At 35.6% G+C, this 23,317-nt stretch overlaps 1 protein-coding gene across 3 annotated transcripts; it reads left to right on the top strand.

The window, feature by feature from the left end:
* Positions 1,826 to 23,050, top strand: LOC109825217 (SNARE-interacting protein KEULE-like). 3 transcript variants are annotated; one of them, XM_020392003.1, is made up of 21 exons: positions 1,826 to 2,102; positions 3,139 to 3,200; positions 4,779 to 4,860; positions 5,738 to 5,816; positions 8,562 to 8,612; positions 8,700 to 8,796; positions 8,941 to 8,973; positions 9,163 to 9,291; positions 10,520 to 10,714; positions 10,823 to 10,906; positions 10,999 to 11,094; positions 11,180 to 11,256; positions 14,560 to 14,656; positions 17,332 to 17,457; positions 17,548 to 17,643; positions 18,539 to 18,658; positions 18,757 to 18,834; positions 19,626 to 19,822; positions 20,185 to 20,275; positions 20,361 to 20,450; positions 22,648 to 23,050. In XM_020392003.1, the coding sequence occupies exons 1-21, from the start codon at positions 2,033 to 2,035 to the stop codon at positions 22,699 to 22,701; spliced, it is 2,004 nt and encodes a 667-aa protein (XP_020247592.1). In that variant the 5' UTR covers positions 1,826 to 2,032; the 3' UTR covers positions 22,702 to 23,050. The 3 variants fall into 3 exon arrangements, 2 of the variants coding, with proteins under 2 accessions (XP_020247592.1, XP_020247593.1); XM_020392004.1 differs by having other exon boundaries at positions 2,033 to 2,102; positions 18,760 to 18,834; XR_002242919.1 differs by lacking the exons at positions 1,826 to 2,102; positions 3,139 to 3,200; positions 4,779 to 4,860; ... (15 more) ...; positions 20,185 to 20,275; positions 20,361 to 20,450 and adding exons at positions 20,981 to 21,278; positions 22,088 to 22,144 and having other exon boundaries at positions 22,648 to 23,022.

The raw sequence follows: 23,317 nt of genomic DNA, 5'->3' as shown, positions 1-23,317 counted from the left end.
GGGATCCTGAGGTGTATTAGAGAAGATTTGGGCTTACTTTGTCTTTGAATTGGAGGCAGTCTTAGTATGAAAGGTAAGCTATCTTAGTGTTGTTATTTTATTATTATAAAATACACGTGCCTTTGGTTGGTTGTCAAAGCCTTTTATTAGATAAGAAATGATAGGGGCACACCCTTGGACACACCACCAACCACACTCCCCCACTATCTACAGTGCAGGGGCCCCACATGTGATTTTTTTTAAAAAATCACATGTGGGGCCCCTACACTATAGATGAGGGGGAGTGTGGTTGGTGGTGTGCACAAGGGTGTGTCCCTAACACCCCTCTTATTAGATTGAGCTTTAGGCTTTATAATTAACTAGTGTGCACCCCGTCCAAAGGATGAACTATATTTTTTTATTTTTGCTACACTAATTATATCTTTAAGCACATTTTTTATAAATACTGTAGCAACATTTTTAAAAATGCTACAGTATCCCAACTGAGCTACAGTGATACTTTAAAAACGCTACAGTGCACGTATGGATAGTGATCCTTGGATCCTCCTGCCAGTGCTACAGTAACAATACTACAGTGTTTTGTTGTAGCATAGATAGTGACTCTTAGATCCTCCCATTATTATAGAATAATAGATGAGTCCATAACATAAGCTCTATGCCCTAAAAACTGATATCATAATTAAGGTTACGTAAAGAGCCCACTAAAGTTGGCCCATCATCATCGCCATGCAGCAGCAGCCATACCAGAAACACATTTGCGCGATATTATATAAAGCATCCCGTGGGAATTTGCAGACCTCACATTGTTGGCAAATCATGGTTAAGGAGTAAAAAAATACCTTCAACTCTGTATAGGTTGTGATTTTTGATTGGATATAACTATTTTGATGCAGATGCAATAACTGGTTTTTTTTTCTTTTTTGGAGAGATCAGATTGTATGGAGCCTGGATGATCCAAGAAAAAAAGATAATCTCCGGGTACATTTTGATGCGCGACTTCAATAGACCACATATTTTAATTCCCGATACAGAATCTTTATTGTAATATATTTTCCAAAAGATCATAAAGTGCTCTGCACTCCGAATGACCATTATCATTTTGGGATAAAAGGAATCCGTCTTCAGGCTCACGTCACCTTATAAATTTTTTTTAACCTTTTTAGTTTTAGTTTCTAGCTTTTATAAGTAAGCTCTTTATTTTAGGAGGGTAGTTTAGTACCGTTGCAATTGTTTCGCATCCTATTTAATGAGGCCTCATTATATGCTAGTTTTCGTCTGGGTTATCCTATTTCAGAAGGTTCTCGATTCTTAAGATTTTTCTGGGTTTGCATCGTTATTTTTGCATGATTATAACCCGGTGTACTTCTATATTACGCTTCTGTCACATCATATTTTCTTCAAACCGTGAAATATAGTAGAATACAAGCCTTCATGTTTCACCTCTCACATTTGTCGGCGCATGTACGCATACATGTTAGCGTGTATAGTATTTTTTACTTTCTATTTATGCACCAACATCCCATCGCGTGACTGACGAAAGGGAATTTCTCCTAATTTCAGGATCTAATTCGAACAAATAAAAAAAATTATTTCCATAGGCGAGTTCAGTTATTTTTTTATAACTGAATAACCCAACAATATTTTCTGAACGAATGGTTAGATAGAAAAATAAACAGGGCTACTCTAGTAATTTCTCCTGGCACCAGGGGGCCAATTTCCCTATCTTTGAAAAACCTCGTGCGTATCTTGAACGCGCGCGCGACCTAGTCTTCCCATTTTACCCTCGCGTGGTCAAAGCCTCGGCCAGCGGTTGCTTTCTCCCCTTTTTATCATCCCCCCTCGTTGAGAAGCCTATATAAATCAATCAAGACGAAAATATTTCTCTTTCTTTGATTTGATTTAATCCTCTCTCTCTCTCTCTCTCTCTCTCTGTCTCTCTCATCGTCGCTGAGAGCGGGATCAGGCCTCAGATCCCCTCTCGAGACGGCCAAAACCCTAATTCCTCCCCCTCCTTGATTTCAAGCGATCGGTCATGTCGGATTCGGACTCGTCTTCTCACGGCGGGGCGGAGTACAAGACCTTTCGCCAGATCACCAGAGAGCGTATGCTTCCCTCTCCCTCTCTCTCTCTATTCGATTTGATCTTTGTTGTTTCGATTGCTAATTTTGGGATGTTAGTACTGAACTGAGTAATTTTTCTTAGTCCTAATTTGTATGCATGTTGAAATATAATAGGTATAATATGTTATATGATGCGATTACTGTCTGAAAAGAATAAGATAGTAGCAATTTTCAGTGGATTGGATGAGGGCTGCAGTTTATGGGCAACTTTTGATTTTCTCGGCGGCAATGTATTTGAAGTGTGAGATAATCACATTCAAGTGGAAACAAGATTTCAGTCACTTTGTTCATGTGAAGAAACCTGATGCCTGAACATGGCTTAAGGTTATTAGAGAGAACTAGCAAGTGACTTGCGCCTGCTGGTTTTACCCCTTCATCACAGAGCTGGCAGATGGAAGTTTGGGAACTTATTAGTCAGTATAAAGTTGCAAACGGGCAACTAAGACCCGTTTCTAATTGAGCACAAAGTAGTCCCTCGCGACATGCTAACACTGGTTATTTGCTACTTTATATTCTATTAAAACCGAAAATATTCTTGATAATACTACATTATGGGTTGATTGACGGTATAGTTCACAAACAGCCAAGTCGTCCCCTTTGATTTCATGATGTTGATGGTGACTTACTGTTAGTTTGATCTAACTATAACTTTCATTTCAGTAAAATCTTAAAAAATATTTCCTGCGCATATAGACTCGGTCGAATGGTTTATGCTTATTGGATACATGAAATCCTGAATATCCTGGCAAGCATCAAGCTTCAGTATTGATTTCCAGGTTAACATGAGACCTATTGACCCACTGAACCTCAAATTTATTTTCTTACTAAAGCTTAGATGCAGGTTATATTTTGTGTTTGATTCAAGAGGAGGGATGACGGGTGGAGGATAATGTTATTTTGAAACGGGTTTTGGCATGGCTTCTTATAATTATTCTTACGTATTACAACCATTCTTGCTCTTGCATTGTGGTCTCTTCATTCTTTTTTCTCATAATACTCGAATTTAATTGAATTCCAGGATTATTATATGAAATGCTTCGATCAACCAAATCAAAGAAAGACTCGAAGGCACCATGGAAGGTAATAGTGACATATAACCTTCTATATTCCTTTACATCCACCTTTGTTCTATGATGTACCGGTTCATATTACATTTGCATGTTTTACATGGTCTGCAGTGGTGAAGAAGTGTGCATGATGCTGTGTAGTTATCAATGTCTTGGAATATTTTCACTTTACAGGACATATAGTCAATTATGTCTTTTTGTACAGTGGTTGCCTATTTCTCTCTTTTTGTTTTGTGAACTTTCCGCTGTGTCTCTGGACTCTTTAGCCATTCTAGGCAAATTAGAAGGGTTGCTCCTTTGTTGCATAAGCTTCCAAAAGCATGTTTAAATAGGTTTCTTTTCTACCTACCAGGCCTTCTAGGTTTTATCACATGGCCCTCCTCCTCTTTTCTGCGGATGCAGGGACCAGAATTTTGCCCTAACATACTTAGCATTGACATGTTGGTGTCGCTTTGTTCGGTTTTTCAACAGCTGGCCTCATTTTAATGTGTAGGGCCTGGTGATGGTGATTGATATACGGTCTTTCATGGACTTTCCCCTTTATTTTCAATTGTTCATATATCGAGCAGTTCCCAACATTTGAGAAGCTGCATTGGAGTTTCTTAGTAAAGATTTCCTTTACTTAAAGCTACTAGCTCCATCCACTGATAAAGTTAACATTGTGGAGATACTATATATATGTGCTCAAACAGTTCTCACTTATTACTTTGGATTTGTTGTGCCGTGCATTGATGTCTGTGGAGATTTTTAAGAATGAAGATAGTGGTTATCACACGTTGCTTTGTGAATTCAATCATCCCAATTTTCAAATTATTAATCCTTCATCTGTTTTCTTCTTTTAATATGGACACTTTTATCTGAATATTTTTTAATATAGATAGCGCACATGTTGTTGTGTGACAATATATATAACTGTAATATAGTTGTATAGCTTTTGAAGGAGGCTTTTATTTAATATGAATTTCTGGAGTAAGAAGGCTAAAATTATCAGAGAGAAGCAGGGTTAGATATTAGTTAAATAGCATGACTGAAGGCTGATATTTCTACTGACCAGGCTGTCTAGGTTGTATGGAAGCTCTCCTATTTCCCATAATTCAGGGCTATAAGCTTAATACTGATTGTTAATGTGCCTATTTCAGTATTGTCCTGAATTGGTGATAAGGATTGTAGAAAGAGAAAACTAAGAGAGATGTCCAATTAATGAGCCATGCCAACCTATTTATTAGATGATAGGTTGAGTAGAGGGCAAGAAATACATAAGTGGCTGCAAAGGAACAAAATGTGCTACACCAACCCCCCCCCCCCCCCCCCCTCCTCAAGTTGGAGCATAGATATTAATCATGCCAGCTTTTTACACATAAGACAAGATAACTAGTTGAAAGATATTTTCATGTTTTTATTTGTACTGACTTGATATCAATTCATAACTGTTTCCTTGACATGACATCTGAGGTCATCTGCTAGTTGTAGAGGTTGTCCCGTTTAAAATACAAAATAAAATATAAAGTTTAACCCCTGATTACTTTTTTCATTATACTTTTCTTTTCAGTTATTTCTTTAATCGAATTTGATGATTGCTGGTTTCTTTCAGGTACTCATCATGGACAAAGTTGCTTTGAGAATCATGTCAAGTTCGTGCAAGATATCTGACGTTACAGATGAAGGAGTTTCATGTAAGTTGATAAGTGCAACTTATTGGATATCTGTGTTTCTCTCTCTTTCATTTTCTAGCCAATAGCAGTTTGTTTTTATACGAGGCTAGTTAATTCTTGTTAATTTCTATGTCGGGAACGGTTCTAGCCAATAGCAGTTTGTTTTTATACGAGGCTAGTTAATTCTTGTTAATTTCTATGTCGGGAACGGTAGTTTTCTGGTCATGTTATAAACAACTTTGTGCTTGCTTCGGCATGGCCTATGCTTTAATAATTTCTCTATGTTGTATGCTCATGCTACATAGTTCTGTTTCCTGTTAATTTCTATGTTGGGGAATGGCAATTTTCTGGTCATGTTTTAGAAACAAATTTGTGCTTGCTTCAGCATGGCCTATGCTTTAATAATTTCTCTATGTTGTATGCTCATGCTACATAGTTTTTGCCCCTTACTCTAGCTTCGAGTTTTAAGAGTGGAAAGTTTACTTCATTGACCAGTATTCTTTCCAGACAGAACTCTACTTTTACCCCTAACCATATTAGAGTAGTGCTAACTAGACTACACTTTTTAAGCTACTCCTACACTACTACACCCAAGGATTGTGGGGTCCATGATGACTCATCGATCTTAATAGCAATTCAAGTAGAAATACCCTCAAACACTTGTGTCTAGTAGTGTAGGAATTGTTCGGAAAGTATAATTATCCATCATATTATTGGTTCTTATAAATTGATGAACTTTTTTGCTTTTCTCTTCCGTTTCGAATTTATGATCTCTTTTGCATTGTTTTTGAGATCATACTTATGACAATTTTTGCATTTTGCTTTTAGTGTGAATTTATGACCTCTTTTGCATTCCTCTTTTTTTTTGCATTCCTCATTGGCTCTATTTGCTTTGTAGTGATGGAAGACCTTCACAAACGAAGGCAGCCGATGCCCGCGATGGATGCAATATATTTTATGCAGCCTCTTAAGGAAAAGTATGTTTAATTGGATTAGAGTTATTTTCTATTGTCAGTATTCATTCCACTAGACTGTTGTTTTTGTGTGCTATGTACCTGCATGCGTTGATGCATGTCTGTTTGTGTGCTTGTGTGTATGTTCATGCATGTGTCATCTTGTTGCATAGGCAGTTGGTCTTAAGCATGTTTGGTATCTTGAATTCGTTTTTTTAACTTTTCGTCATTGAGCTTTCCCAGAGAATGCTTGTATCAGATGCACATATATGGAACTACTTACAATGTACACATCTCGAGTTAAAATATTAAATGATCAGATACATTTCCCTCAAAACTTCTGGTACTGCACTTAATTGTAGCTCAGCCTATTTAACAAAACTTCTCTGTCAATGACCATTTTTGTTAAAACTGTATTTTGGCCTTAACCTTGCTGTCATTTTCACATCAATGAGCCTTTTGAAAAAAATGAAAGAACGATGCCCTTTGCATCATTGGTTTCGCCAAGATCTTAGGCTCTGAGTACTTTTGACATTAAATGTACTTGCGAACTTGGTTTTGTACCATATTTTCTCAGTTATGTGCATTATTTTTCAACCATGGTTTATCTGGCTGGATTTCCTTTTGATCCTTGTGTAAGCCATCATCATTTACCATTTGTGTTGCACTTAGGTAGATATATGTTGGTTCAAGTGATTTCTGATGTAAGATCTGGTTTATCTGAGACAATTTTTATTCTACTAGAAGAGTGGGATAGTAAGCATTTTCCTGTTAGGACGTAAGATCTGGTTCCTCCATAACCCTATACCATGAATCCATCTGTTTTATGGACATGTTTTTTAGGGGTTAGACTTTGTCAGTTTTTTTTTTTGTTTTGACCATTCACCTGGTCAACCCTACCATGGATGAAAAGGACTTTTCATCTTTATTCTTGTATAATTAGATTTTCCTTTTTGGTGGGAGTCATTTGCAGCATGGATCTATTGATTATGACTTCATTCTTAAAACTGGTGTCACTGTTCATGGAATTAAACTGGGATAATTGAAGCGGGAAGTGTTTCTGACTATTATGCAACTCCAGAATCCCTGTGAAGTTGGAGAGAGCCATCCATGTTGTAATGGTCCGAAATCAGAGTGAATCCAAATTGATATTGAGTGTAGTTGAAGTGAGAATTTTACGTTGGATAGCAGTTGAAGATAACATTTAGGACTTTTTTTTTTCTTTTGTGTTTTTAAGTTAAAGTGGCTTTGCTATGGTAGACCATGAAATGAGTTGACCCTGGTATCAGGTTATTATTATTCTACTTGCTAGTTTAGAGAGAATGGAAAAAAGAGTTATATATGGCTGAGCTAATAAAATTTTGGGTAACGTCTTGTTGATGATTCTCACTGAGTTGTGTGCTAAGTTGTTCTCAAAGCGATATTTTAGAAAGCTCTAGGCGGTTCCGGGCGCTGGACATAGTGCCTAGCACCCAGGTGTCTAGCCGGGAGCGCCCTAAGTGGCAAGTTGGCGCTTTCTTAGCACAGATAGAGGAAGGATTTAGTTCAGAATTTCACAGTCTGTCCTTACTGTTTTATGTCAGAGGAACTTGGATCGAGTTCTGATATGATCCCTTTTAACCTGGCATGTTATCTGCACCCATACTTATGCTTAGCAGGGCAATACACCTTTTTTTGACGATGTGAGTTCACATAACCTGCCCATGTTTGCCTGGCGCCCTCAAGAATTGAGCGAGCAGCCTAGATACCACTTAGGTCTAGGTGGGCGTCCACGCTGCTTCTTAGAGCAATGGCTTCAAGCTCCAAGGTAGGGATCCTATGGGAACTTGAACAATGGCAAGTCACTTGCCTTATTTTGAGATGACAAGTAATTAAGTCTTGCATGGGGCAAAGTGGCAAACAACTTTATGACTTTTACTCACTGCTTGGCGAGTAGTCAATCTTGTCTCCTTGATTAGTTTTTTTATTTAAGTTTGTAGCTGGAGATGTGCAATATTTCTCTAGATGACATTTTTTTGGTCTTCAAAGATGCAAGTATCAATAGTTTTTTTTTTTAACTTTTGCTTTTTTTTTAATTTTATAATTTTTTCTATGATTTGGGGTCCTTTTTTCTATCATGAAGAGGTTGCACTAATCTTTTTTTTGTTATTTTTTTGTTGGGGGTGAATGGATGGTGAAAGCAAGCTTGTGAACTTTTGTTTTAACTTTTTAATCTTTTGAAACTTTTACGGAATATTTATATTTGTAATGATAGCTATTTTGTGTAGGCTACAGGCTATTGGCAAGTGTCAATTATGAACCATATATTGCTTAGTGTGCATTCAAATTGTGGCTGGATTGCTTTGTGTCATTGCTATTAATTTCCATGGGAAGGTGGTAAATGATGTGATGACCAGTAGTCGTCTTCAGGAATCCATCTCTTCCTTAAGCCCCTCAAAGTAATCTTTCACAGATTTATAGCATTCTTTTTGGACAATATGTACAAAATATCAGTTTTAATCATTAATCATTAATATACTTCGAAAATTCCTAGATGGATCTATAGTTGTTGATGTATATAGTTTTGCATGAATGCACAAGCATCACTTATTTTTTGTGGTCCATGATTCCCTAGCGCAACATGCATACTTCCCTAACAGTGGTCCTAAGTTCTTAGAACGGGATCCTAGATGCATTGCTTATTTTGGCGCATATGCTTGTTTTGCACTACTTTGTATATCATCATGCTATTTTGGTCATCCCATCTTTCTGACTATTCTCTTTCTGCAGTGTTGCTGTGTTCCTATCTGACATGTCCGGGAAACGTCCTTTGTATAGAAAGTATGTACTGATTTGGAATTAGTCTTAGCTATGTGTTATCTTGGAATTTCAATTTTCTATATTGAAATTTATTATATTTTGCATCAGGGCATATGTATTCTTCAGTTCACCTGCATCGAAAGAATTGGTGTCTCACATAAGGTGTGACGCAAGTGTAGTACCTCGCATAGGTGCTTTGAGTGAGGTTCAAACTGTTCCCTTTAATTTCTCCTATTACTAAAACCGTACCTTGTTCAAGTGATACCCTTTTTAAAGTTCGTTTTTTATGATTGCAGCCATGTTATTTGGTACTTTAATGGTCTGTTACTTTCTTCATTTTTTGGAACAGATGAATTTGGAATATTTTGCAATTGATAGTCAGGTAAGACCACTGTTCTCTTATATTTTTCTTGTTCTTTTTTATGTTTGTTTTTCTGATTTTTTTTAATTTATTTTCTAGATCCTAAATCATACATAAATTCGGTTGCAATAGAAAATATAAAAGCTTCTTATATCTGAGTTCTAATTTTTGGTATGTAAATGATTTCACTTCCTGAGTTATTCCATGCAGGGTTTTATTACTGACCACGAGAGGGCTCTAGAGGAATTATTTGCCGAAAATGCAGAAAATTCTCGCAAATACAATGCCTGTTTAAATACAATGGCCATCCGCATTGCTACAGTATTTGCATCTTTGAGGGTATGATAAAAACATTCTTAGTATATTAGTAGGGTAACATAGGTGTATAAAATTGCAGTTTAGGAAGTATGCTTGGCTGTTTTTGCAATTCCATTGGGACATCCATTTCCATGTTTAGTAGAAATTTTTGGTCTGTATTTATACTATGGCAGTTCAGGGAATTTTATGGCTCAATATATTGGTATAAATCCTTGTGCATCTGATTATATAGGATATACCATGGTAAGGACTAGCATAGAATGGCCTTTTGCATTGAGGTGATCTTCCATACATGTAAGCTCAAACACCAACCACTTGATAAGATGAAGCATGTAGGTAGGTGCTCAATCTAAACACCATAATTTGTGAAGTGCAAATGACACAACTATGCTCGATCTACTTAAACTATTATGTTGGTCCTGTTTGTCTATATGCGCAACTTTTACCAGGTCAAGTAGATTCTAAAAGCCCACCGGGGGTGATCCGAACGGTTGGGAGGTTCCAATATGGCTTCAATGGTTTTGGGTTCGATTCTAGGCTGGGTTATTAAAAAAAAGTTTATTCGAATAGTGCTGAATAGAGAAAAGAAATTCTGTTATTCGCAACCATAATCAGGATTGCAGCCTTCTTTTTTCTATTATCATCCATCATCCATATGTTATATTAATTTCAACTTATTTATGTAATTTATGATTCCAGAGCCAATATAAATTTAAGGATCTGTAATGTTTCAGGGTTCTCGTAGATAACTAAACTGGTTCAAAAAATAAAATAAAATTGCAGGGTACTATGTAACTGATGTTTATACGGAAAATTCATTTGAGGTAGCACTGTATAAGTCTGAGATATTAATGAAATAAGATATAAGAAACTGGAAGGTTTGATGGATAATCAATCTTATACTAACTCTGATGCGATCATGTGGATCTCTCTCTTTCTTGGCAAGTGAATGTAGCATCATTTTGGTAAACTACAATACAGGCCAATATATACTATAAATTTGGAAGGCACTCTTGCAACAACCTCATGATATTATGTGTGAATATATGTGATGAGTGATGATATGTTTCACACAGGCACAAGTATAATTCCTTCCCATTTGTTCTGATCCAGAACTAACTCCTCTTTACCTGCTCTCAGTTTAATCCTAGTAGTTATTTGGTTCCTTGCATCATATTGAGATTTACATGCTGTTCTTAATTTGATACTTTGGATTATGATTTATATTGAGTTGTATTACTTACTTCAGGAATTTCCTTATGTGCGGTATCGTGCTGCAAAGTCATCTTTAGATGCTTCTACTATGACCACACTCTCTGATTTAGTACCAACAAAGCTTGCTGCTGGAATTTGGAACTGCCTTGCTAGGTATAAAACTGCGATCCCTGATTTTCCCCAGAGGGAAACTTGTGAATTACTCATTGTGGACCGCTCAGTTGACCAGGTATACACTAAACATTCCTGTACCTTCTGAGCTTTTTTTTGGTTTTTTTTTGAATAATAAAGATTGAGATATGGCCTATGCCACTTTATCTATTGTTTCATGTTACAGATTGCTCCTATCATCCATGAGTGGACCTACGATGCAATGTGTCATGATTTACTAAACATGGAAGGTAACAAATATGTCCATGAGGTAAGCTATGATTAAAACAAACATGTACTTGGATGTTTTGTTCCATTTCTTCCGTTCATGTCTATCAGTTCACCATTGGCACATATGAGCAGGTGCTAAGCAAATCTGGAACAGTTGAAAAGAGGGAAGTTCTTTTGGAGGACCATGATCCTATCTGGCTTGAGCTTCGGCATGCACACATAGCAGACGTGTGTTTGAATTACTTCAAATATTTTAACATGTGACACTATACTCCCGAATTCTGATGCCTACTATATAAAAATTATGTTACAGGCTAATGAAAGGTTACATGAGAAGATGACCAACTTCCTATCAAAGAATAAAGCAGCACAAATTCACCATGACTCAAGGTAATTCATGCATAGTTACTATTTGTTTCTTACTCACATTAGATTCATATAATAAAACTGACAAACTTCAGAAACAACAGAACCTTAGTTATTAGGTTACTTATCTCCTGCCATCTGGAGGTTGTTTTTGAAGTATGACTATGATGACTGTCCATTGCACACATATATGCATGCATGTATGCATATGCTCCTGTGTAATAATGTATGTGTGTGTGTGTGTATTTAGAAAGGTAAGGGACTTTCCTTAAATTTAACTGGAGAAATCATTCTGATGCTTTTTGTGTGTTTTGTATTATTTGTATTACATTATGTTCGCTTTGTAATAAAGTTTGGTGCAGGTTGTTTGGGTGCTATAAATAAACTTCATGCACACACATATTTATCTCAAGTTTAACTGGAGAAATAAATCAGATGTTTTTTCTGTATTGGTTATATTGCATAAGTGCATTTTGTAATAAATTTTGATATAAGTTGTTTGGTTCGATCTGTATTCTGGAGAGGGGAGAAACTCTAGCCCAACAAGGCCAGCATAGACGTTTACTGAAAAGCTGAAACTTAGATCTGGTATTTGACCAATATTTACACAGGATTGGGTTTGTGCATATCAATCTATATAAGTCAGTATCTGTTACAAACATTAAGGCCTACTCCGAGGACAAGTGAGCTGAAGCTTGAAAGCATCTTCAAACAATTCTACCCATTTCATCAATGTACTGAAGCTCGAAAGCATCTTCAAACAATTCTACCCATTTCATCAATGTATTTGACTGGCTTTTGGGTGTAAATCCTACGCTTGACATCAACTCCTTTTGGTTCAACCTACCCTTGCACCTTTATTTGACTTTTTCCATTCTCGAGTCAATGCTATAGTTAGAATATTTATATACTACTAAGTAAATTATTTGATTAGTGATGAAAAGTTATATTATTAGTTAAATTAAATGCTTGTTCTTTGTTATAAAGAGCAATAGTTATATAATTTTCTTATGTATATGATTTAAGCTAATTAATTTTAAACATATTATACTTGCTACATCCATCACAAATGCCTGCTGCTAGTAGCATACTTCCATAAAACAGTTATGACAATCTTTCTGATATTCCTCTCCTTTCCTTTTAACAAAAACCAAGTTTTTGTTGTGATCGGCCTCATTTGGTATGCGGAATGGGTGGGAATGCAATGCACATTCCCACTTTCTCATTCATGCGTACCAACCACAGCGTCTTTGTGGAAGTTAGAATGCACATTCCCACTTCTTATTATGTGGGAATGAGCATTCCCAATAAAATGGTAGGGAACAGGCATTCCCACTTAAGTGGAAAGTAATATTTTCTAAATATGCCTTGGTTGCATAGTAGTTACAGATATGAAAAATAAAAAAGATTGACACTCCACTTAATCCTCTAATTGCACCCAAACACGAGAATGGGAATGGACATTCCATTCCCACACTTATTCCATTCCATTCCTTATTTAATTTCATTCTCAGTTGACTTGATTCTCGCATGCCAAACGAGGCGCTATTGCTTTCATCTATAGTCCGTCCCTGTCTATTACCCACATGGAAAGAAGTTTTAGTGCATTGGGTCATTGCTTGTGCTCACTTTTGTCAGAACTTGCCATGCCTCTAGTGTATAAATGAACTAACATGAACATAGATTCAAGATGGTTTCTGTTAAGGCGAATCTGAATCCAACCCTGATTTCAGTCTAAATCTGTCTGATTTTACCATAAATGCTGTTCTACACATTGAAGATACAATTCACAGTACTCTAGACAGGTTTTGCTCCTCCGTATAGTTTTAACTGTTGTTTCAGGTTTTTCGGGATGACAAGAGGAGGTTTTTTTTAGTAGAAAGGTTTTGGTTGTGAATGCGAACCCTTAGTACATTTCAACTTAAATTACTTTGGAATTCATAATCAATTTATTTTATATGTTTATAAATATGAATGGATGTGCAATTTTGTATTAACCCTCCAAAGATGCTTAAATTCAAAATCTTATTAAGTTGAATGTAAATCATTTGTCATTTTTTATAAATAATTATGATAAACATAATGGATACCTGATTTATACATCTAAGACTTACTGTAGGGCCAAGAAATAAACGGGAAGGTAACAGACTTCATAACCGAATCACAATGATCCATAGATGTTTAGTAAATTACTAAATTATAACTTTGAGTTAGTCATAAGACCCCCTATCATTTAATTTTATAAATAATTATGATAAATATAAGAAGAAAATAGTATAGGTTTATACATTTAAAAATTACCATAGAACCATTTCAACTCAGTATCTTTCTTGTACTAAATGAATGAGAAGCTGACATACTGTAATTGAATTAAAGTGTTCCATTGATCGTAGCAAATCATACCTTGGAAGTGCAACCCCTAAGAGGTGGATATCAGATTCATATTTTGTAGGTAACCTCTGTTAGACTTTTAAAACTTCACAGAGTTTATATTGTAAAAGTAAAGCACTATCTTTTCCATTAAGTATTATTTTAAAAATAAATGGGGGGGGGGGGGGGTGTCTTCCTCCTTCCTCCTCAAATATGAAACTCATTGCATTCATGGTCTCCTCAAGCCATTGCATTCATGCTTTCCTCCCACTCTCGCAGCTAAACAAGAACACTAAAGAATTTGTAGCATCATAATTGAGCAACGGGGACTTGAAAAATATCTGGGTGGCAGTGAGGATATAATGTTCCAATATAACGAAAAGGGTCATCATAAAAATCTATAGTAATAGCATTTGAAGGCATCACTAGATGCCATAATCTTTTTCAAGTTCATAAGAAGGATTTTTTTTTTCTCTCGAGAAAAAAAGAAGAAGTAAAAGCAACTAAAATTTAGAGAGTCATAACGATTGTGCTATGTGGTGTATTTTTTCCTTTCTTGCTCTACTTAACTCAACCAAGACTTAAATTATATGTGTGCGTGTCTATATATACATATACATATATACATACACATATACATATACGCAAACATTGCTAAATGGTTATGAGGTTGATACCTCCCCTCCTACTCACTTGGGAAAGGGGATCTCACCAGCTCTTGGTAGCTCACTTTACTAAGTGAGTTGCCTATTCATACCTGTGCGGAAAATGGGTAATATTCTATCCTCTATACATACACATCCCTATAAATTTATGTTACCAAAAACATAGTTCAAAATGTAATAAGAGAAGTGCCAGACATATAATTTCGGCAAGTAATTTATGATTTGAAAGTGCTGCATCTTTTTGTGAGTGCCCTTTCATATAACTCGTCTCATGTTCTTATTTGTTAAATAGAGACGGTGCTGAACTATCAACAAGGGATTTGCAAAAGGTGGTTCAAGCCTTGCCAAATTACAGTGAGCAAATCGACAAGCTCTCTCTCCATGTAGAGGTTTGTTTGAACAAATTATACTTTGTTTTTCATCTCTTGCTAAACTATCAACTTAATATGCCTAAACTAAGTTAGTTTTATTATTATTATTATTACTATTTTATTATAAACAACTTATAATGCCTAAACTAGGATTTAGTTTTTTTATTATTATTATCTTTATTATTATAAATAAATGACTTCAACCTCCGAACATGTGGGCATGCTTAATCTCAAGGAACTTAGTCTCCACTCTTGTTTCTGACAATGCTATTTGCTTTATAATTCTCCAGATGTGTTTATGTGACTTTTTGGTCTATATCATACCTTCGAAGATGCCGTTATCAATAAAAGATACATCTAGGTTGGTTTGGAATTCTTCCTTAGGCTTCTTAAACTTCAAAAGAGAAAAAGGACCTTGCTTATGAAAAAATAGATGTTTGGTAACGCTCTTAACAGATTACTTATTTGAAAAAATTCAAGTCCATGCATAGCTGCTCTTAACGATGTAATTCCACCGATAAGAACAGCAAAAGAATCATTGGGCTTATGAATCTATAATCTCTTGGTTGAGGAGGAGATCAGTTATAAGTATAATATGGATGAAAATGTAGCATTATTATTCCATTATTGATGTTATTTCTTTTAAACTTTATTAGGTGATGAGCTAGGAAGATTTATGGACAAAACATTTTATAGAAGTTGATTGAGATTTTTACTGCGGAGAATAGGTTGCTGATCCTTCAAGGGATTTGAATATCAGTTTCCTTGTTATTTGAAATTTGACGGCTTTTATACCTCAAATTTGTAGCAATACATTTTCTTTAAAAAATGTGTGAAGCAAAAATGAGAATGTTACAATGAAAGTGTGGATATACGTGTGAAGCAAAAATGAGAATGTTACAATGAAAGTGTGGATATACACCGAGAGAGGGAGAGGGAGAGGGAGAGGGAGAGATGTGTGCATTAACGAGAAGGTAGAGGTTCTCTTATTGAAGAGAAAACGAGAGTCTCAATTGAGATGGTTTTGCCATTTGTAATGGAGGCCACTAAGTGCACCAATTAGAATTGATAAGATTAGAATAGAGCAAGAGGTGTAGAGGTAGGCGTAATAGAATTTAATTAAAAGCAATTAAGAAAGATATGATAGTGATTAACCTAATGGAGGAGATAGTCCTTAATAGGACTGAATGGAAGAATAGATTTCATGCAGCTAACCTAAAAAATTAAGTAAAAGCTTTTTCATCACCATCATTCATTATCTTGAAGATCTGATATAGTTCTTTACTTCTTTTCACATATTGAATGAAGTTTGTGCGCCATTTATTTATTTTTTGTATGGCTACATCACTTTTTCAGTCAACTTAGCAGACAATCATTTTGAAGTGCACTGCATTACCTCTCCCTCACATCCTTTTCTTTCTTTCTTTTTTCTTTTTGTGTCGAAGGTTATTTCAAAACACGACAAGATATGTCACCACCAATTAGACGCCTTCTTTCCTTACACTGTTTAATATTTGTGTTAGGCATTGTTAGGCTACGATTTGCTGGTATATTGTTTCTCCAAAAACTCTTGAGCATAAGCTTTGGGAAAATCAGTTTTATTACTTTATATATCACAGACATTGGGTTTAAAGCCAGTCTAACATATGTTTAAAGTGGAATGGATGTTGCTGCTGGTTCTGATGATGATGGATCATATGCAGAAGCCTAGATTTTGGCCACCAATAAAGGGTGTTACAAAAAGCTAATAAGCTAATACAAACCCCCGAATGATTCTCAAAACTTCAGATTTTTGGACTTTCAATGTAGTGGTAGTGACATTAATATAACATCAAGTTTAATTTAGTTTCAAGCTGTCCTGGGTTGAAACTTGGAAACTTAAGATATGTTTGTTATACTCAATTTACCTTTCCGAACAAGTCATCTATATATTGGAGAATGGAGGGGAACTTTAATTATTAGTTGTCAATATTGTTAGGCACTGTTGCCCAGGAATACTTAAACTTACGGTTTTAAGTGAATTGGTCTCACAAGAAACATTATGTCCATTCCTTCAAAACCATTCCCTGCCAAATAAAAATTGTCTATTGGGGTTTCATTTGCTCAAGTTATGGGTGTTTGGAGTCTCTTAAGTCAAAACTAGCCACTATATATATATATTCCTTGTTGGTTAGAAAGATGAGGTAACATTTTTTCTTATCTGTCATTTCCTTGGGCTTTTGAATGGAATGCAGTTACTCCCTGTCTTGATTGGAGAGATGATCTAACACATCACTCCCTTTACTTGGAACTTGTGACAGATTGATTGTGGAAGGGGGTGTTAAATCTGGAAGAATCCTTCTGCAGTCTATCTACTTGTAACTATTTAAGCTTGCTTCCTCTCTAATTTCCCCATTAAATTGGCCATATTAGTGGCATCAGCGTGTCTTTCTACTTCCTGAGAGACCCATATACTTTCTGAAATTTTTCTTCTTGATGGGAAGTTTAGCAGCACTGCTGTTCCGTGTCTATTTCACTGCTTCAATAGATTTTATCAGCTTATATTTTGAAAGTATAGAAGAAAGAATCAACATATACAAAATACATTTATACTGTTATCACCCAGTGTAATATAGTATATTGCTGCTCGAGCTAGCTGTGAGAAATAAATTTATACTAACATTGTGTCTGGTTCACCATATGTATGAATCCAGATTGCAGGAAAAATTAACAAAATAATTAAAGAGTTAGGACTTAGGGATGTTGGACAACTCGAGCAAGATCTTGTCTTTGGAGATGCAGGGACGAAAGAAATAATCGAGTTCCTGAGGAAAAATCAGGTTGTAAAAGTTTTCTTTCCCAGAAGAAAATACATGCTTGCTTCTTTGATCAACTGTAAAGGGAACTTGAGATTTAAATTACTCATGCAGGATGTTACACGTGAAAGCAAATTGCGTTTGTTGATGATTTATGCATCCATGTATCCTGAGAAGTTCGAAGGTGACAAGGGAGAAAAGCTAATGCAGGTAGGTAAATTCTATGATATTCTTTGACATCACTAGTTTTCATGTACTTCTCAATTCATTAGTTTCCATGCTTCTATACTTTGAGAATTTAAACACTTATTTCCATCAAGATGCCATTTTATCTAACAGTGGCACTGCTTCATTCTATAGCTGTAGCACATAATAACCCCCTACTCATTTCTGCTACATCAGGTTCAAATATTGATAAGGACACAATTTTCTATTTTGATAAGATATACGTACTGATGCAGTTATAGGTTAAAAAGTCAGATACAGGTATTCAGATATTTATTTCTGCCAAACCCGCTGAAACTCTTATGATCTATGATTAGTGAATCTGAAACCTTTTGGTGATCCCGGGTCTAACTTTACGCCTTTGGTGTATGTTGGACTAATTGGTTGGCTCTTACTTAAACATTCTCTAATATTTAGACACTTTACCCAACACATGATGACATGATTATTTAGTCTTTTTTCTCTCATATCTGATGTGTGTCATCTATACATTTCTCTCACTTCCTCTCTGTATCTGATTCTGGTGGATAGATATGAGTCTTATCAAATCATATTTGTTCGCATCTGTAATCGTATATGGGCATGCAATTCGGTTTTTTTTGTTTAATTAGGCTTCCAAATGGAGTAATCTGACACCTAAACCAAACTCTTGTTCTAAAACTGAAGCATAGTGATTGAACCAAATTTTGTTTGGTTTGGCAGTTCGGTTTAACATGAAAAGTTGTCACCCCTAATTGATTTTTACTGTTGTTGGCCGATAACCATCGATGGTGCTTTACATGCACATTCAAATATGTGTCATGATTAAATGTTTGATATAGTGTTGTGCTCTGTGACGTGTCATCCACTTCCAGCATTTGATGTGAGTTTTTTTTTTCAGCTAGCAAAATTATCGGATGACGATGCTGTTGCTATAAGTAACATGAGATTCTTGGGAGGAACAGACACTAAAAAGGAGGAATCGGGAGGGGTTTTCTCTCTCAAATTTGATGTTCATAAGGTGAAGATGCTAATTGTTTATTATGAGTACACATGCAACACCTTCCTTTGCAAGTTATTTTCACGGAAACTCTTCAATACACTTTTGTTTTGTAATAGAAGAAGCATGCAGCAAGAAAAGAGCGAAACAATGAAGGAGAAACATGGACATTATCACGATTTTACCCGATGATTGAGGTGTGCTTCAGTTCTTTATATTTTGTAACTAAATTGATAAAAATGATGGTTGGACATGTAAAATTGACAATTTGTTGATTTTTACTTGATATATCTTCATTATTCTGAACTTCTGGTTGTTTTTTTAATCTTTTTCCTTGTATGCATAGTACTGTGTCTAATTGTTAGTCCTAATTTTGTGTGTTAATTAGCAATTTTTCTCCTCACATGGAGAAAAAGGGTATAATAAAAAGTTACGGAGACGGGAAGTTCACACAACAAATATTGATAATATTGTTTGTTTAAATATTTGTATTATGTAGTGCATGAGAAAAATAAACAGAAGAAAGAAATGAAATTACAGATGAAGAAAATGTTTGTGGATAACATTTATTTCCTTTCTTGAACATCTGTGTTAAGAGGAAAATTAAGATTGAATAGTAAAAGGAAGGAACTTGAAATTTGAGTGAAAAATAAGTGCTATGTGCATAGCACGTCTTCAAGTAGCAGGAATAGTGAGAAGGATGTAGTTAGGTTATATCGTGTAGATAGATGGTGGTGGAAGAACGAAGCTTGGAAGTAATAGGGCAAGAGTGTCAGCTTGTATACGTGAAAATGCAAAGATGATAAATGAGATAGAATTAGCATTTGCTCGGGTTGACAATTCACTGATAACGAGTTCCGCTACATAGTAGACATTCAATAAAATATATTTATCACCTTATGCTTTGATATGAAGTGTGCATTTTGCTCTCTCTTCCTTGTCTTCTTATCAATTGTCATTTAATAACAACAATCATTGTTTATTGAAGGAGTTGATTGAGAAACTTGCCAAGGATGAGTTGCCAAAGAATGAGTATCAGTGTATGAACGAACCAAATCCTACTTTCCATGGAACCTTGCAAAGCTCTTCTCTTCGGGCAAGCCCTGTTCATAGTGCTCACTCTATGAGATCAAGACGGACTGCCACATGGGCCAGGCGTCGTTGTTCTGATGATGGTTATTCAAGGTAGAGTTTGAATTATTCCCATTTTCTTGCTGAACAGAAAATAAATCTTGAAGTTTGTCATGGTTTAAAAAGAGCATGTGACTGCACTTAAGATGAAAACTCTGGACTGTGACATATATCAATAAGTTTGGTATAATTATGGTAGTATCACCCTTCTCACTCTACCCAAATGAAGTGTTCTATAATTATTCCATACGAGCAATAGCACAATATAAATAATAAAGCATAATTTGGCCCCAAGCATAACAGCAATGAACACATGATGTTTCCCACACAGGCAAGTAACTATAAGATATGTAGCACGCCTCAATTATCATTTCAAGATTCAAATGTGAACCATCTTTTGTTGATGTTTGATGCAGTGATTCGGTGCTAAGACATGCATCTAGTGATTTTAGAAAGATGGGTCAGCGCATTTTTATCTTTATCATTGGAGGAGCTACTCGGTCTGAGGTATCTATTCTCCTGAAGCTTGCATCACTCTTTGTTGTTCTTGAATAATTTTTTTCTCTCGTTAATTATCATGTTTATGTACCAGCTACGTGCAATTCACAAGCTAACGGAAAAGTTAAAGAGGGAAATCATCATCGGTTCTACTAGCCTTGACGATCCTCCTCAATTCATTACGGTGAGTCTAGGAGACCTATGCATTACCAGTAGCATATTCAAAAAAATTCAAATTGCTTTTGTTTGTCAGATGTACGGCTTCTTATTCTATCTGTCATCTTATGGTGATTATTTTTTTCTTAGGATGTATACTGAATAAATTGTGCAGACTGCTATGGTCATAAAATCCAACTGAAACTTGGACTCCTTGATTATCGATTTGTATCTAGGCCTATCCATCCGGGCCGGGCCGGCAAAACCGGAGCCCGGACCCGGACCCGGGTACCCCGGGCCGGGCCCGGGCCCGACCGGGTTCCGGGCCGGCCCGGGTTTTTTCTTTTTTTTTAAAATTTTTTTTTCAAATTTTCAAATTTTATTTAAGTTTTAAATTATAAAAAAAGACAAAAAATAATAATTTTATTAATCACTTAAAATGACATAAATTATAAATAAAAAATTATAAAAATAAATTCTTTATTAATAATTAATAAATCATTTACAAATTACAAGTATAAATTTATTTTGGAATTCATCGCATCACAATAGATATTCTAATTTTCTTGTACTGTGATTCTTCACAGTTCTACTTAAGATTTGTATAGCTGGATGCGGTAGCCTGAAAAATAGTTCAATCGCCAAATATGAAGATAAAAGATGGATACCTAGAAATTCTACTGCAAGATCACATTTACAGTATGGAGAAGAGAAGGTTTCTGAATATAAGGAAAAGTCTGATGATAGGCGTGCACAAGGTTCTATTAATAAAGCAGATTCTCCTGGGGAGCACAAAAGCCCTGAGCAACAGGGTCCAAAGAAAACCAGCCTAGTAGTCCCAAAGTTACCTACTCCGGTAAGACATGTACGATCTTGTTTATTGTCTATAGTTTTGTTTTACACTTCTAGTCTAGAATCTTAGGAAATGTGAGAATTCTTCTGAGGTTTTGCTGTTTCTAAACTGGTCATGCCTGGATCTAATATGAAAAAAGAACAAAAAAATCTGGTCTATTTTATATTTTCATATTCTCTTTTATATTTTCATTTGCAATATTGTTTGATACGGATGTGCAGGCATTTTACCTTAACTCATGATTATGCCCTGTTCATGAAATATGATCATTCACGTTCATGAATGTTGTTCTTTTTAAGTAAAGCAAGGTAGTGCGTCTTAATCAGTTTTTATTGTTAATTTGCGGTTGAAACTGCCAGGTGTTAATCTTTGCTTGTTCATCCTGTATTCTATATATGTTTCCTTAAAATTTATGTTCCCAGCATCTACCAAAGGAAATCCTCTTGAATTGAAGAAACCAGTTATTCATAATAGTGATACAATGTCTGTATATTGTTAACATATTTTGTGAGGCAACTGGTCCTATCTCTTATTTAGCTTGTCAAGCAGTTTACACGAGTCTTTTCCTGCTAGTTCATAGAAGGACAATACTATTATTTCAATATGAAGCTAAGAAAATGTATTGATAGAAAAAGTAAGTTTCATGCGTCACAGTGGCTTTAAGAATTTACGAAGGTTGGTGTTATCTAATGGTTACAAGAATCCTGAGGTTTTGCTTCTCGTCATCGTCGTCATCATCGGTCATCTTCGTTGTTATTTTTGAGCTTGATTTGGATTTTTTTTAATTTTGTTTTTTGTCTGTGAAATTACAGGAGCAGAAGTTTCTGGTTGGTGTTATCTTGATGGTCCCTTGTTATGCCATTGAATCGGTATTGTTTCTGCTCCCAGATATATTTATCAATTTTGTATCATATGCAAACTACATCATCAGTTGTTTAGGCATGCCTCAATTTAGATATGATTAAGAGAGAAGTTATGATGATCAATTGTTTAGGCATTTTGAGGGGCATCATCAGTTGGATAACATAACATAGGACTACAAAAATGATTGAAGTACTTTATCTACAATCTTATCACCCATATTCAAATGTGATACGCGTAGTTTAACGAGACTACGAGCGAAAACTAGAAGAATAAAAGATCTCAGAAGACTAATTGCTTACAGATTGAGAACACAAGAGTGATGTCAAAATGCAAATCTCACCCAAAGAAGTCAAAAATTTGTAGAGCTATGGCACCGTCGAGTTTTAATTTTAAGCCCTATTTGTATCTATGCATTACGCCTTTTGTCTATACATTGGCAAAGAGATGAGCTAGAAGTAAATCACAAAATTTTGTCTAATTCCTGAGATTTATGGATGTGTAACTGCAGAAAGTGAAGATGCTAGGTGTCGAAGAGCTCTCAATTGGTGACCTTGAGATTTGACCTGTGAATGCATCATGGAACTCTCTGAACTCTCTGCTGACGATGCTTTCAGGTCTATTTCTGTGGCCAACTCTCATCTTACTTCAAAACCTATGATTCTTTTGGTGATCACGCTGACTGCACAAATCAGCACCGTGATTTTTATGGTGAACGTGCTGTAATTTCTTTGTAGACATTCTTGCTAGTGCTTCTTTTTTTTTGAAGATGTAATTAGTAACTGAAATTGTATATATGTCTCATCACACGGTAACATTTACGTAAAAATATGAATGGCTTGTGTTCGCCAATAAGCTGTAAAAGAACTGCAAAATTTTGTGCTTCCCGCTTGTGGATTTCGGGGCTTGCTCTTTGATTGCTCTTATCTAAATATCTCCAATGAGTACAAGCATATCTTAGCTTGTAATGGTTTTGTTTGATGGATTCCTAATCACCTCCAATGGAGTTCAAACTCTATTAAGCCCCTATGGTTTCATCGGTGAATCTATTAAGCCCCCGTGGTTTTTTTCGACTCTGTTAAGCCCATGTGGTTTCATCTGCGAATCTATTAAGTCCCCGTGGTTTTTTTCGACTCTATTAAGCCCTCGTGGTTTTATCACGGGGTTTAATAGATTCGCAG

This window comes from Asparagus officinalis, chromosome 10 (genome assembly GCF_001876935.1).
Source record: "Asparagus officinalis chromosome 10, Aspof.V1, whole genome shotgun sequence".
Taxonomy (NCBI): domain Eukaryota; kingdom Viridiplantae; phylum Streptophyta; class Magnoliopsida; order Asparagales; family Asparagaceae; genus Asparagus; species Asparagus officinalis.
This window is presented reverse-complemented; position numbering and strand designations above follow the sequence as displayed.